The sequence below is a fragment of the Uloborus diversus genome, chromosome 9 (assembly GCF_026930045.1).
Source record: "Uloborus diversus isolate 005 chromosome 9, Udiv.v.3.1, whole genome shotgun sequence".
Classification (NCBI taxonomy): domain Eukaryota; kingdom Metazoa; phylum Arthropoda; class Arachnida; order Araneae; family Uloboridae; genus Uloborus; species Uloborus diversus.
The window spans coordinates 124,840,462-124,857,559 of record NC_072739.1 but is presented as its reverse complement, the minus strand read 5'-3'; the positions used below and the strand labels follow the sequence as shown (position 1 = coordinate 124,857,559).

Sequence of the window (17,098 nt, the reverse complement as noted above, 5' to 3'; positions counted from 1 at the left end):
TCCAATGTCATAAAGTTACCGAATATTCAGAAATTGGTTTCTGAAGAACGTTTATTTAATAAAATAGGCATCTAAAAGTTGATAACAATATTTTGTTATAACTATCTTTCTTTATCAATATTTTTCCATGTTATTTAAAAAAGAAGAAAATATTTTATCTTTGGCTTGCGAGAATGATTTTAATGTGAAATGCACGGACAGTGGCAGAAAAAGTAAATGGAAAATTAGTATTTAAATTATAATTAAAAATAGACAAAAACTCTACCAAAGCTTACATCCAAACTCGTATTTTGTAAAGTCTGACGAAGCCAAAAAAACACAATTAGTCACAACAACTACTTTGTGTGCAGAATACAGGCTAAAAGCATGCGGTCCAATACTGCGACTGACACTTCCTCTCCTCGATCTTAACACATTGAAAATTATTCAAAACACTTTACAAAATAATAATAATTCGAAGAAATCAGTAAACGGAGCTAAGAGCAAATATTACGTATGGACCCATCTGGATACTGTTAAAGGAGACATTTCACACTGTCGACTATTTTTCGAGTGATTTTTCCCGATTCAGACAGGACAATAATTTTTCCTTTTAGCAAATTATCAGTGACATGAACCATTCATTCTACACTGCCTACTGCAACATGACTAACAAGACAATAAGTTTTATTGTATGTTTCTGTAAAAACGTTTATTCTTTCACAGTTATTGTTTTACAAAAGGCAATGGGCTAAACGCGGAAAAAAAAAGACAGAAGTCTTTTAAGTGTAGCTTTTAATTTAAAATGTTCTGTAAAATATTCTTTTATTAGACAATGGAATAGTGTTTCGCAGTATTTACCATATTGACGTTAAAAAGATATCCACAAAATACTGACGATTGCAATATGATGTTGTTTTTCTGCAGTGATAACTAATAAATTTATACATTTGAAAAAATTATAGACGTTAACTCTAATGTAGAAAACCCACGTTATAATCGGTTTGCTTGTTTAGTTGAGCAATTTTGTTTCTTTTTTACGAAAAAAACCCAACTTTCATAATTTCTGTTTTAAAAAGGTATACGGTCCCCTAAAGTGGGAAAAAATGAATTCTTAAACATAGCGCGAAAATTACTGAATATTTTGAGCTCAAATTTTGGATTCCCGCATAAAAGCTCTTCTTAACTGATTTTCTGTTAAAATTTAATATGGTTTCAGACCATATTTTTTTCAAAAAAATATTTTTTATAATTCATAACAGATCTAAATTTACATTTTAGCTTTTGTAAATAATGTTTTTATTATTGTGTCTATTCATATTTTGATACAAAAAACAGTCTTTGCCGTATCTAATCTAGTTTTTGTGCTATGTGAAAAAAATATCAAAATACGTTTTAACATTACGAGAGGGGATTTTTTCAAAACTCAATTCTAAAGTAATGGCTGGATCGAATTAAACAAAAATTTGTGTACAAATTTAAAAAAGGATGCTGATCACAATTATGTGATAAAAAGGTGGGTTCTCATTGAAAATGTTGAAGTTGATGTTCGTTTTAATATGAAGACGACCCCTTAACAACAACTTATTGACATAATTATGTAGAACACATTATTCCTGGGGAAAAAAAAAAAAACACCTTACTATACGTGTCTCTAGTGTCAATAGTCTTCGAATACAAACGAGTGTTTCGTTTTTTTTTCTTCTATGACTGTACCAACACCCTCCGCCACAAACTAAAATATATTCAGATAGATACTCTAATGCATCAGATAAGGTATCAATTGAGTGTTTCAGATATCTATGGAGATGAATGAAATACAAAGTAAATCAGTCTGCTGCTAAGGGATGGTTTGTCTTTAAATGATTTTAAAAGCATTGTAAATTTTAAAACTGGTGGTAAGTATGAGTCTTATTTGATTGCCAGTTGAATGAATGCAGTAACACAGATATATAAGATAAATAAATACCTTACAGATATATACTTTATAAAATTTTCATCTTTGCAAGTAAACAGTTTGGAGCTTGAATGCTCCCGATAACACCTCTGTAACCAGGAGGTGTAATTCAAGAAATCTACATAACCATTATGCTACGAAAACTAACGTGCGACCGACAACTTTCTAATAAGAAATATAACCCCTTAAACTAAAAATTACCCACTGTCCCTAACATACCCCTTCTTACGGTACTGCTGTGAACAACAAACCTATTGTCTATTCAATTTTGTTACGTTAACTTTGAACCGAAATATTGAATGAAAAATTTGGGCTATGTGGGCCGAAATGTTCGAACTTCTACATAACACTTAGGTTTTATCAGTAAACTGGGGCCCCCTAATCCAGGGCTATGGTCGAACTACATACATTATACCAGACAGCAATTCTGAGACTGCAATTTTGTTATTTTCAAACGTCCTCAGTCAAGGAAGAATAACCGCGCTGGAGGAAGATGTTATCTCATTGAAGCTGAGAGTGCTAACGCACTGGTAGATAAAATAAATTTATCTCACCAGCGAGTGTCCGCAGCATGGTGCGTTCGAATTGTGAATTGAAGGCAAAGCTCGGGTATTTAGCAGTAAGTTACCGCCCCTAAGCCAGGGCTAATGCAGAACTACATGCAACATAATAGATAGTCCAGTTATCACATCCCGAGACTGCAGTTTCGTTCTTATTAGAACACTAATCCAGAGAGATGAGTTCTAATAAAAACGAAACAGCATTATCTGGATATGATAACCGGGTTGGTAAATTGCATGTAGTTCTGCAATAGTTCTGGCTTAGGGGTCGTAACGTACTGCTAAGTCTTTCAACAATCTCAATGAATTTTAATTTTTATAATCATCATAAAAAATTCTACAAGTACAGCAAATTTTAATAAAATCTTAGATGGTGGGTGTCTTTTTTGGAAAATCCTGGATGATTTCACATGGAAAGACCCCCGGCTCTATTGAGAGTTTGATTTATTAACTTTTTGACTGCCATCGACCTCTAGTGGTGATATTTTAAACTATTTTAAAGCAATGTATTTTTCAAATTAAAAATTTGTTCCGATAAAAATGATACAATTCGCGCATTTATCTCTCAAACCTTGTTGCTCATATTTTCGTTCAAATAGGGTCACCTATACAATGGACCACACTGTAAATATTGTTTAAGTAGTTACAGTTTTTATCACCTTCTTCTTCCTCTGCAGAATAATAAAAATTAAATGTGAATAAAAAATATAATAAAAATTACTAAAAAGATATCTTGAAACGTCATTCCGGTACCGTCATTTACAAAACATTCTCCAGTAAGAATTCTAAACAAGTTTTATTGCCCGTTTTTCAAGAAAACTTCGCAATGAAAATACGCCAAAAAACTGAAGTAATCTGTTTTCACCATCTGTTGTAATTCTGTTTACCAATATATCAACTTTTTTTTTCCTTTAAGCCAAATTTCTGGTTGCCTGCACTTTCCCTCCGACTTTCCGGTTTATTTAACTTTTCCCACTTTAAGGAATAAATCAACGATCTTTTTCCTCTTCCCTCTCATTATTCTGAAAGCTGAAGAATAAATTTAAATAAAAAGTTTCACATTTTCAACATATATATCGAGGGGGAAGTGTGATTACTTCACAATGAAAATGCTTTAAAATAAAGCGGCTGATTTAAAAGTAACACAAAAGATGTAAAATATGTCATAGCTCTTGTTTATTTAAATATGTAATGTGAGTTTAGTTTTTAATCATAGAAATTTCGTAAATAATAAGTAAATAGGTTCAAATTGTTTTATAGAATTGTGATGGCCATAAATGTATTTTTCCTTTTCAACACTGATTTAAGTGCATTTTCCGTTAAAAATGTGAAATTATTGAGATTTTTCCGAACATTTTCCAGCAATTAAATCCAAGCAGACGACAATTTTTAAGGACTTACCTTTCTTATTAAGAGGTTTTATCCCCACTTACCTCATAGTAAGGGGTAAGTGGGTCACCCCCACACCAATCCATTTTTTTAGATATTCAATGAAGCATATCTAAAAAAATGGATAAAGGATTCTTACTTGATAAAGTATTGAATTTTAGTGTGAATTATTTTTTGTAAATGCATCTATTTATGAGATATTTACTGCCTTTTCAATTTGTATCAAGGACAATTTTAAAACAAAAAGCAAAACAGTTTTATTTGTGAAGTTTACTGAAAGCCTATTGGTATATATTTTACATTTACATATAAAGGTGTGCAACGTAATACAGTTGATTAAGATCAATTTCGGGAAGTCAGCCAAAACTATAAGTTAAAAAAGAAATTGGAAACACTAAATGACTGCGTTTATGTAAAGTTGGCTAAGGAAGAACTATAACCACTTTATCCTCAGTAACTATGCCACCAAGCCAGTAAAAAGTGCCAATTTGCTCTTGTAAATTCAACTATTTACTATTTCCTACTCAAAATTAGAAATTAAATTTATTTTAGAATTCCATTACAAAAAGAAACTAAACTAAACACCCAATAATAAAATAAACACTGATTTCAATTACTATACGATGAATTATTTTAAATACCTAATTATGTACGATCTCCTAATTTTTAATAACCTTTTGAAGTCGGGCCTCCTATAAACTACTACCTAACGTAACTAACAACCCACCGAATACTGAATTAAACACTAAGTTACTAAACACGAAATTAGTCCTTGAAACTAAACCTAATCAGTTACGTTAGGTAATAATTTATAGGAGGCCCCGACTTCAAACGGTTATTAAAAATTAAGAGATCGTATATAATTAGTTAGGTATTTAAAATAATTCCTTGTATAGTACTTAAAATCAGTGTTTATTTTATTATTGGGTGTTTAGTTTAGTTGATTTTTGGACTGGAATTGTAAAATAAATTTAATTTCTAGTTTTGGGTAGGAAATAATATGTAAGTGTAATCGGTAATTTTTTGCTTTTTAGTTCCTTGGTGTTTTTTTTAAAGTAATTTATTAGATTTACTTTCTCTATCATTGTTCGTCCATTTCACATTGAAATAATTCTCACAAGCCAAAGATAAAATTTCAAAATATTTTCTACTTCTTTAAATGATATGGAAAAAAAAAGAAAGTTAGAATTAAAACAATCTCAACTACTAGATGCCGACTTTATTAAACGCATGTTTTTCAGAAACCAATTTCTGAATATTCGGCTCCATTTTTATGACACTGGAACTAATTGTGCTTTAAGATCTTTTACTTGAAGCAAACGACGGGTCACACGTGTCAGCTTCGTGGGCTGAACGTGACCCGCGTATTTACTGCAATAGACTAGAAGTTCGTTTAATCCATTCGAAGACTTCTCTGCACATCTTAAAAATGGGCATAACAGTCCTAAGCTAGAATCAATAGCTCACTGAAGCAGATGTTATGTGATTGAAGCTGAGATAGCCTAAAAACTGGTGGATGAAGAAAATTTAGCTCACCAGTGCTGATTACAATTTGCGAAATCCACAGCATGGGACGAAACTGTCGTCTCTGGATTGATTAACACTCGGATCGGGGATGCTGCGTGTAGCATAAGTGCGCCAGCTTAATGCCTAATACTATTGAAAATGTTCGTTTGCAAGTATATAGTGCGCGTAACAAAATCAAATAATGCTAAGCTTTGTTTGCAAGTTCCCAAGTTAGAAAATCCGAGAAATGACAAGACGTCTGATTTCGGTTCCCTTTGCTTTAGGCTGAAATAACTTTTGTCTTCCCTCCTATATATTTCGGGAGGTGTTTGCAAGAAACAAATTGATTATCAAATATATATTAGTAGTACAGCAAAAATATAACTGGGAGCTAACCAGAACATTAAAAATTTAAATCTTGTGCGAAAAATACTTAAGAGCCATTATTTTGAAGTTCAGACAAGGTATGGCAGTGACCATTTTTGATTTTTATAATTTTTTTACATGTCAAAGTAGGTCATGAGAAGTGAACATTCTGAAATTTTTAGCCTTCCAAAAAATTTTTTTTCGCTCGTTAAAAATTCCCAAAGTTTGACGTTTTGCAGCGCTTTTTAGAAAAATTCTAAAAGTCGCGTTTCAGTGCGCTTTAGCTCTTTACAGAAACACCACCCCACGGTTATGTTTATATTTATTGGTTGTACTGTATCTAGTGATGATGACTTCATAGTTATTTTGGTTGGGGGTTGTTGCTTTCTTCAGATAAGGGGTCGCAAAGTATGGATTTTATCCGTTTTCGCGCAAGTTGAACCTGCGTTATTTCCCCCAAAAAGCCATCCCCCGAAAAAAATGTAACATATACTGAAAGTTTATACTATGAAGAGAGTAAATGGCACAAAATTTGTTTGAGGTTTAATTTTTTTTAGGAGAAAAATACCCTGATATTTTTCAAATTATCAAAAATTGTGCTTTTTTGATCGCAATTAACTCAAAACAGCATCACTAGGAAAAAAAACCTTTTATATATTATGGTACCTGGCTATGTGTAAAACATCATGAAAAAGAAAGCAGCATGGGATCTCTTCTTGTTTTCCAGAAAAAAAAATTTTTTTTGTAGCTCATTTTATGCGTTTTCTCGTACGTAAAACATGTGTCCAGTATGCAGATTAGATCTTCTAAAACTTTAAGGATGTAGTAAGAATGTATACATGTGTGTATAGGGAAAGAAAAAGACTAGTAATACTTTATTTTTCTGATTTTTACAAATTGATGGTATTTTAATTGCAGGTAATTCAGAAAACGATAAATCCATATCATATATATATATATATATATATATATATATGTATATATATTTATATATATATATATATATATATATATATATATATATATATATATATATATATATATATATATATATATATATATATATATATATATATAATTTTTATTTTTATTTAGTTATTTATTTAGTTATTTATTTATTTATCATGAACAATATCTGCTTCACTTTCCTCTAAATGTCTATTTTCTATGTCATCTTCAAATACCTCTAAAAGGCTGTCAGTTCTTGATAAATCAGTATTATTCGCTTTTTCTTGCTTGGGATATCAGCTAAAAACAGTTTGAATTTGACTTTTTGTCAGATATTCGTTCCGTTGGGATATTTTTATGTCTTCAATCAGCTCTGTTCTCATTGCATGTTCTACTTGGTCGGACGTATGTTTTCTGCCGGTTTTTTACCATAAAGGAACTTTTCATAAAGAAATTCTATTTGTTTCAATGAAAATTGTGTACTTTAACGAGTTGGGAGAGCCCACCCCTCACATGAGATTTCCAAAATGTTTTCTTCTTTGTTTTCTCTTTTGTTGCAGAACATGCAATGAGAATAGAGATGATTGAAGACATGAAAATATTCCAACCGAACGAATATCTGACAAAAAGTCAAATTGAAGCTGCTTTTAACCGATGTACAAAGGAAAAAAAAAAGCGGATAATGCTGATTTATCAAGAACCGACAGCCTTTTAGAGGTATTTGAAGATGACATAGAAAAAAGGCATTTAGAGGAAAGTGAAACAGATATTGTTTATGATAGTTCTTCCATTGCTACGGACATAAATAAGAAAGGGATTGATACGATAAATCTATATATATATATATATATATATATATATATGATATCGATTTATCGTTTTCTGAATTACCTGCAATTAAAATAACATCAATTTGTAAAAATCAGAAAAATAAAGTATTACTATTCTTTTTCTTTCCCTATACACACATGTATACATTCTTACTACATCCTTAAAGTTTTAAAAGATCTAATCCTGCATACTGGACACAAGTTTTACGTACGAGAGAACGCATAAAATGAGCTACAAAAAAAATTATTTTCTGGAAAACAAGAAGAGATCCCATGCTGCTTTCTTTTTCATTATGTTTTACACATAGCCAGGTACCATAATATATAAAAGGTTTTTTTTCCTAGTGATGCTGTTTTGAGTTAATTGTGATCAAAAAAGCACAATTTTTGATAATTTGAAAAATATCAGGGCATTTTTCTCCTAAAAAAAATTAAACCTCAAACAAATTTTGTGTCATTTACTCTCTTCATAGTATAAACTTTCAGTATATGTTGCATTTTTTTCGGGGGGTGGCTTTTTGGGGGAAATAACGCAGGTTCAACTTGCGCGAAAACGAATAAAATCCATACTTTGCGACCCCTTATCTGAAGAAAGCAACATCCCCCAGCCAAAATAACTATGAAGTCGTCATCACTAGATACAGTACAACCAATAAATATAAACATAACCGTGGGGTGGTGTTTCTGTAAAGAGCTAAAGCGCACTGAAATGCGACTTTTAGAATTTTTCTAAAAAGCGCTGCAAAACGTCAAACTTTGGGAATTTTTAACGAGCGAAAAAAATTTTTTGGAAAGCTAAAAATTTCAGAATGTTTACTTCTTATGGCCTACTTTGAGATATAAAAAAATTAGGAAAATCAAAAATGGTCACTGCCAAAATTTCCGTTTTTTGTCTGAATTTCAAAATAATGGCTCTTAAGCGCTTATATGTGTAGGCAGAGCCAGCAGGAAAACAGGCTTTTAATTACGTGGCTGGTTACGCGAATTTTGTTCGTTATCAAACCTCGGCAAATGTCTTGGTGTTATCTTGTAGCAATCAATTAAATTCGCGTTTGGAAGAGTAAGATCGCGTTTAGGTGATGAAATGAGGTGGCGAATTGTGGGGAGGCTAGAGGCAGGCAAATCGTAAGTCCAGATATGCGGATATTATAATTTAACTCCCTGCGACGTGTGAAAGCTACGGAAACTGTTGCAAAATAATGTATCCATCGAGAGAAAACTGGGGAAAGGCTGCCCAAAAGCTGCAATGGCCAGGGAAGATAGCCATATGTCCATTTTAAGAGGCGTAACACAGGGGCGCCTTATTTTTGTAATTTTATATTTTTGGTAATAAATTTAATTTTCGGCGATAGTATGCGCAAAACGTAGTATGTGCATCAATAGTATGCATGACAGTTTTAGTTGCCTGAGAAAACTCAACAATTCTTCTGATTTTTTGGTTCTATCTGAAAAGAAGTAATTTTTTGTTATCATGCGCAATTTATTTTGAAGTAAAAGAAAAACGCAGAAAGGTGCAATCGCTTAGAAAATTTGCCAGTTTTATGCAGTAATAACTGTTAATGTCAATAAAAAGCAAATACAGTGGAACCTTGCTATTAATGCACATTTCGTTCCAGAAGGAAGTTCGAATGGCAAACCATCTTCCTGAGCATTGAGTCGTTGTTATTATTTTATCATTTATTTTTAACTCAAGACAGCACTATTTTTAATAAAAAATAACAAAAACAGCTATTAATAAGTACAACATTTCATGGAATTTGCGTGGATGATGTGCAGCGAACGGAAAGAGACGAAAGTGAGCTGAAGCGACTGTGTGGCTTGAGCAATACTGCAGTGAGCAGGTAAAAGTCGTGAACAGTAAAGAGCAGTAACCACAATTTTTTCTCTTTTTCCTCTCACTCTTTGCATTATATATATGTTATCATTTTGCAAACTTGCTTGTTTGGTTCAATATGGCACAAACGCGTGAAAGTGTACACATTAGTTATAGTCAACCTTAGTCTATTATTTCACGTCGTTCTTATTTAAGGGGTCTAAGGACCTTTAAGCTTCAAAATTTTCGATTTTCTGGAAAAAATATATGTTATGCATAGTTTAATTCTGAACAATTTGATACCTTATTTATTACTATACGCCAAAAACTTTTCGAGTTATTGTAAAAATGCCTAAATTTTCCCCATAGAGATTTATGTTAACAGTAGCTGTTTAAGCCTCTTTTTCTCAGGTGCCGGTTTCTTCGCTTTTCTCGTTTTGCGCGCATGATATCTCCGAAAGTTTCTTATATATGTCCGTAAAACTTTTAATGTTTGTTTATCTGGTTTATATTTATGATCTGAACCTAAATTTATTTATTTTTCTAAAATTATTTATTAATTTTTTTGAAATTTGGTAAGTTAATATCGAAAATTTCCAAAATTTTGGGTAAAAAAATATTTATTTTTAAATATTAACTTTAATTTTTTAGTTGAAATTTAGGTTCAGAGCGTTAAGATGTAACAGACAAACACGCATGAAAAGTTTTACGGAAATATATAAAAAACTTTCTGAAATATCATGCGCGCAAAACGAGAAAACCGAAGAAATCGGCACCTGAGAAAAAGAGGCTTAAACAGCTGCTGTTAACATAAATCTCTACGGGGAAAGTTTACGCATTTTTACAATAACTCGAAAAGTTTTTGGCGTATGGTAATAAATAAGGTATCAAATTGTTCAGAATAAAATTATGCATAACATATATTTTTTCCAGAAAATCGAAAATTCTGAAGATTAAAGGTCCTTAGACCCCTTAACTAAACACTCTCCCGTCATAATATGACGGTGGAAAATTTGCTTCTACATTTGAATGCAGCAATTGCCTGTTTAGTGATATTTTGGTAGTTTAAGTTTTAACCCTAAATGAAGTCCAGTGGATTAATCCTTAACTCCAGTAGATAGCATACACAGTTGACGGCTTTTTAGTTTCTTCGTTCACCTGAAATGACCGCCTCACTCAGAAACATATTATTCCGGAACGACAGGAATATCACGACTTAAACTGCCATCGCAGATTTCCTCAAATATATATTTGTAGTGCAGCAAAAATATACCTGGGAGTCAAATAGAACATACTACTAGTAGACTGAAACGTTTTTAAACTAGTAAAAATAATTAAAGGCATTTTCATGATTTATCAAATTTCATGAAAAGAACTGAACTACAGAAAAAACCGCCGATTCTACATGAAAACGAAAATCTTGTACGGCAAATACGTTAGCACACACCTGTGTAGGCGGAGCCAGCAGGAAAACAGGTTTTATAATCTCTTGGAGGGTTACAAGAATTTCGTTCGCGAGCACAGGTCGGCGAAAGTCTTGGAGTTATCTTTTAGCAATCGGTTAAATTCCCCTTTGGAACAGTAAAATTGAGTAACCACTAACATTTATAATGATGAAATGAGGTGGCGAATTGTGGGGAGGCTAGAGTCAGGCCAATCGCAAATCCAGTGTGAAGATATTTTAATGCAACTCTCAGCGTGGTCTGAAACCTATGGAAGCAGTTGCGGAATAATGGATCCATCGAGAGAAAACTGGGGAAAGGTTGTCCAAAAGCTGCAATGGGCAGACATGATCACCATATGTCCATTTTATGAAGCGTAACAGAGATGCTACTGCTTCTCAGATCTCTCGAGACCTGTATCTTGTTACCATTGATAAGAGATAAAATGGAGGGATTGAAAACTTTCATTCATGAAACCAAGACCCCAAGTCACGTGATGCAATTTAAAGTCAAGAATTGTAAAAAATCAGGTTTATTTCGCTTGTTTCACGCAAAACGCTCCAACCATTCGTCGTTTTTTAGTCACATGACTTGGGGTCTTTGGATCAGCTTTTGCTAAGCCAATGATTCGACTTGCTACCTCCATTCTAATTCCTGCTCTAAGGTTGCCACAGGAAGCCGTGTAACAAGGTTGACTGCTTCCAAAAGAATGAATGAGAGATGGTTGTTTGCTAAAAGACCGGCAAAAGGCTCTTCAAATGCCTTTGCCTGTCTTTCAGCAAGGCCGAAAAATGTGTGTCTTGAAAACAAGAGCTAAAAAAAATCGACTGACATATTCGTTTTTCTCGACCAAAAACTAGTAGGATTTGATATTTGTAGTAAGGGTGCAGATAAAAAGTTTTTCTCTGCAGCGTAGTGCTATTTAAGAGGTCGTCTTCATATTAAAATGAAAAACGGGAGAACAAAACCATAAAAGAACGCTTGTAATAATTAGAGCCCCAATTATATGCACAATAAAATCATTAAAATATACATTAAAATTCAAAAGAATGCACTAAAAATGTTTTGTTCACCCAAAAAGAAGTTTACACTATGCGCAAAAAGTTGCATGTGCAAATAATATGCACGGCCGTTTTAATGGCTTGAGAAAAACCCACTGTCCTCCTAATTTTTTTTTGATTCTATCTAAAAAACAAAGTATTTTTTTGTTATCATGCACGAATTTTTATACGTGTAAGAAAGCGCAGAAAGGTGTATTTGTTGAAAATATTGCCGTTTTTATGCAGTACTAAGCTTTATTGTCAATAAAAAGCAAATACAGTGGAACCTTGCTATTCGTGCACATTTTTTTCCAGAAGGAAGTTCGAATGGCAAATCATCTTCTGACCCAATGAGTCGTTATTATTATTTTTATTTATTTTGACCCCACGCCTGCACTATTTTTGATAAAAAATAACAAAAATTTAGTAGCACAAAATTTTAGAGTTTGCACGGATGATGAGCAGTGAAGGGTAAGCGGTAAAATAGCGGATTTTTGTTGCATGCAATTACATTTTCCGTTTCCTTCTATAAGCATTGAAGAAGGATTTGCAAGAAACAGATGAACTACTGAATGTCGTACTGCTATTGCAGATTTTTCTGAAATATATATCAGTAGTACAGCAAAAATATAACTGGGAGTCAAATAGATTATACTCATGTTTGTAAAAATTGCAACACCAAAAAGGAATTATGCAAATGAACTGAAACTTACAGAAAATATATAGCAGGATAAGATATGCAAATGATTAGAATTACAGAGACATCGTGCATGCGTGGACGCCATCTGAACTTTGGCGTACGCCCTGTATATAAAGGGTTGTAAAGGTTTTTCGGAATCATTGTATAATTATCCGACGATGGTAGATGTTTCTCTAGTACTCAATTTGCCTTGTTCAAATCGCAGAGCACGACGACAGTATACGAACGAGTAACGGAGTTGACATGGGGCCGCATGATCTGCATGCGTGAGGGTGAACTTACGTATAGAGAAATCAGTATCTGCACGTGGCGTAATGCCTCAACAGTGATACGTATTTGTACAAGATGGACAGAGGACGATGAAATTAGACGAAAGTCTCGCGCCAGCAGCCGACGCAACCGAACGACGCCACGAGATGATCGACGCCTCACCCGCCTTGCTGTAATGAATCATATAACGTCATCTCGTACGTTCGCACAACGTTGGAGCATGGCTATAGGTATCACTCTTGCTGCATCCCCGGTTCGTTGACGTCTTCTGCGCCTGGGTCCCTGCATGCAATGATTCCCATATACATGATTCCCTTTACCCTCAAACATTGTGACTTCCGGCTTCAATGGGCTCACCAATACCCTCAATGGTGTGCGAACTAGCAACAAGTCGTCTTCACGGATGATTCCAGATTTAATCTGCACTTTAACGATGATCGTGTACGCGTCAGACGTTACACATGGGAGCGTCACCTCCCAGAGTGTGTAATCCGACGTCATACCGGCATAACGCTAGGCGCATTGGTCTGGAGTGCTATTGAATATCAAGGGCAGTCTCATTTAGTGAGAATTATGGGTAACCTCAATAGCGAGCGCTACTACAGGGACGCTGTGACGCCGGAGGTACTATCCTTTCTTCAGAGCATTCCTGGTGCAGTGTTTGAGCAGGACAATGCCCGTCCACATGCCGCATGTAACGTACAAGTGTTCTTCGGTACGCGAAAGGTTACGCTACTTCCCTGATCTGCCCGTTCTCCGGATGTGACGCCCGTCAAGCATGTCTCGAATTGCGTTGGTTGGAGACTCGCCCATGTGTCTCGTCCGGCAGATGGTACAGAAGAACTTTGGCTTTAGATTGAAGCCATATGGGATGCTGTTCCTAATCATGACATTTAGAACCTCTATGAGTCGATGCCTGACGTGTACAGGTTCGCATAGCTGCTCGGGGTAGTTATATTCGATATTAGTTTACGCCAGTTATTTTCATTTCATTGATCTGTAATTTTGATCGTTTATTTGTAGCACTATGAGTAATATGTGCAATAAAATTTGTCCCTTTCCAATGATTCCTTCATGTTGTTGCAATTTTCACAAACATGAGTGTACTACCAGTAAACTAAAAATTATTTACATTAGTGTAATAATATAAGGGAATTTGCATAATTTATCGAATTGCATGAAAATAACTGACCTGAAGGAAAAACCAGTTTCTGGATAAAAACGCATATTATTCAACGGCAAATACATAAGCGAACACATGTGTAAGCAAGAGCAGCTATACAGATAGGCCGACGCATCAGCTTAAGTTTAGCCATTTTGGATCGGATATTTCATTGTTGCGGAGTTAGTGTTACCACAGCGAAGTTTCGTGTTTCTCCAAAATTGCCGTAAATAATATTTTATTTAATAAACAATTCACGTGTGTGTGCAGCTAATAATCGCTCGCAGTGAACAATCACCAAATGCGATAACTCGCCAGAAAAGACAACCAAATACGCGCTCCGACCCAAAATGGCTGATCTTAAACTGATGCGCCGGCTCGTATACATAGGGGCCTTAGTGGAGGCGGAACCAGCAGGAAAACAGGCTTTATAATCACGTGGACGGTTAGACGACACCTTAACAAATGTCTTGGTGTTATTTTGTAGCAATCGGTTAAATTCACTTTTGACTAAAGTAAACTAGCGTTTACATGATGAAATGAGGTGGAAACTTGTGGGAAGGCTAGAGGTAGGCCAATCGTAAGTGCAAATATGCAGATATTTTAACCCATTAAGCGCCAAGTCTTCCATTTGGGGAACCTTTGATAAAGATTTTTTTCCTCATCAAGTAATTAAAATATCATTCGGAAATAATTTTAAATTGAATGATATACTACCTAACTTTATTGGTAATTTTTTCCAAAAAGGTTTGGAATGTAAAAAAAAAAAAAAAAAAACCTTTGATATGTGCAAGTAAAATACTGCAGTCAACGCTTGATAAGTCGAAGTTCCAAGGGACGAGCGAAAATCTTCGAGTAGTCGGTGGTTCGAGTTATGGAAAGTTCCTTTCTCAACCATATGAAGAATAATTTTTCTTTTCTTTTTCAGGAATAGTATTTAATAGATAAACTACAATAACACTTACAGATCAGATAAATTAAATATTAGTGCTACGTAAATATATCTTGACAGTGAATAAATTTTCTTAAAATACTTCAAAAAAGGAAGTTTGTTTTGACTTCTTACTTTTTTATCGCACTTAAAACGTTATTAAGTTTGTATGTCGATGTCCAAATTTATTTTCTCTTAATTTTAATTCAACTGCTTTTAACCGTGTTTCTGTCCTAAAAGCAGATTTCTAGAGTCATCTAGAAAAAAAAGCTACTTTTTTTCATTTTTTCCAAAATTTTAAATTTCTTAAAGAATTGCCAGCAAATAAAATTTTATGTCATCAGTCACGAAAAAAGCTCCATCAGCTACTTTTGACGTAATCATGCCGCACTGTGTGTATTAAGGAGCCTTATTTTAAATAAAGTATGCCTTTCACAGAAGCTGATAAGCACAGCAATGTGTTAAATTAGAAAAAAAAAACATTTTTTTTTCCTTTCCTATTTTGACTGCATTTTTTTTTTTTTGCATGAAATGGAAACGAAACTCTCGTAAAAACTTCGACTTAAAAGGATTATATTTGAGGTATCAAGACAACTTTGTATTAAACACGCTAAATTTTTTTGGGACCGAATAAAAACTTCGAGATAAAAAACGTTCGAGTGATAAGGTTTCAAGCTGTCGAGATTCTACTGTACACTGTATTGTATATTCATTGATATACTCAATTGAGAAATACGTTTCGTGTAATCACTATTAGGTTGGGTGGGGGGCGCAACTCACAGAAAAAAAAACGAGGGTTTAAAGCCAATTTACAATACACTTGCAATATTTTTACTATAAAGGAACAAATATTCTGGGGTAAGACCGACAGTGTGACAGTGTCTGACCGACAGTGGGGTAAGAGACAGTGTACAGTAGAATCTCGACAACTTGAAACCTTATCACTCGAATGTTTTTTATCTCGAAGTTTTTATTCGTTCCCCCCCCCCCTCTCCCAGCTACAACTCTTCCAGAAATTAAGTAAACAATATTTTACACCACAAATAAGTTTTGCTCTTTTTTTTCATTTTCTTTTTGTTCTTTTACTTGTGATAAGTTTTAGCTGTTCTTTAGCAGTTGAAAAGCGTAGGCTATGAGAAAAGCATAATGTATCATTGATTCTGAATGATTTGATGGTACAAACTCCACTCCCCCATCCCTCCCCTCCTATTCCAATGGGGTCGTTTCCAAAATTTTAAAAGTATTTTTTTCTGAAAGAGCATGCTTAAAAACATAGGATCTGACCATTTTTAAATAATTTGTTTAAGTTTAATATTAAAAAAAAAAAACTTAAATCGGCGCGCTTTCAATGTTTATGCTTCTGTCCGATGACATCACAAATGATGAAATGCCATTATGTGTTGCCATTCACAGAGCAAAATATTTCAATTGCATCTTTATTCACGTGTATTGGCAACGATGTGGTTGATAGCAAGCGTAGAGCGCAATTTTAATTCGCTTCTTAATCATCATAACGTGGAATCAGTGTATAAAGGTGCAGCAAAGTGCATAATTTGTGACGTCATCAAGACCACGCCTTGTTTGAAAAATCGAACATTTAAAAAAAATAATTAAAAAATAACTGTTGCGAAAATGAAAGTATTTTCTGTGTCCATGTTATTTTATTTTTGCTTATTCTATCAGTTTCAGTGTCAAAAAGTGCTTATTTTTGACTGAAGGAAACAATCCCATTAGTTCGGGCTAACAATTTTCCAGTTCCCTTTAAATTCAGAAAATAGCTGTATTCCTATTCACAGACACTATTTACAGGCACATTGTCATCAAGAGGAGACAGAGCGTGTCAATGCCCACCCCTGTCTTTTTTAAATGAATTTATTTACATATAAGTTGGCATGGTTTTTGCAATTTTTAAGTATAATTTACTTTGAGTAATGTTTTTACCATTTATCCCTCCTCCCTCGAAAAATTTGAATAGTCGGGCCTGCGTAGTTAGATGAGTTTGTCCATGTCCCTTTTAATCATAACATGTTTAAACCTATAACAATAGTGCTTGGCGAGTAATATATCATTATCACATGTTTATCCGCACACATGTTGAAATTTGATTAAGTGCACTTAAACCACAGCTCGGATATTGCGTGCAACAGTACACTTTAATTAACTGTAATGTTCCCGAGACGATTACATACGTTTTGTGACAGATAT

At 33.9% G+C, this 17,098-nt stretch overlaps 1 protein-coding gene across 1 annotated transcript in view; it reads right to left on the bottom strand.

Moving 5' to 3' along the window:
- LOC129230470 (alkaline phosphatase, tissue-nonspecific isozyme-like) overlaps positions 1-13,301 on the bottom strand; it is a 206,147-nt gene extending 192,846 nt beyond the window's left edge. The window contains exon 1 of the mRNA XM_054864872.1: positions 13,121-13,301. Coding sequence (XP_054720847.1) covers positions 13,121-13,301 — 181 coding nt within the window. The remainder of the gene's footprint in view (positions 1-13,120) is intronic.
- Between the last annotated feature and the right edge of the window lie 3,797 nt (positions 13,302-17,098).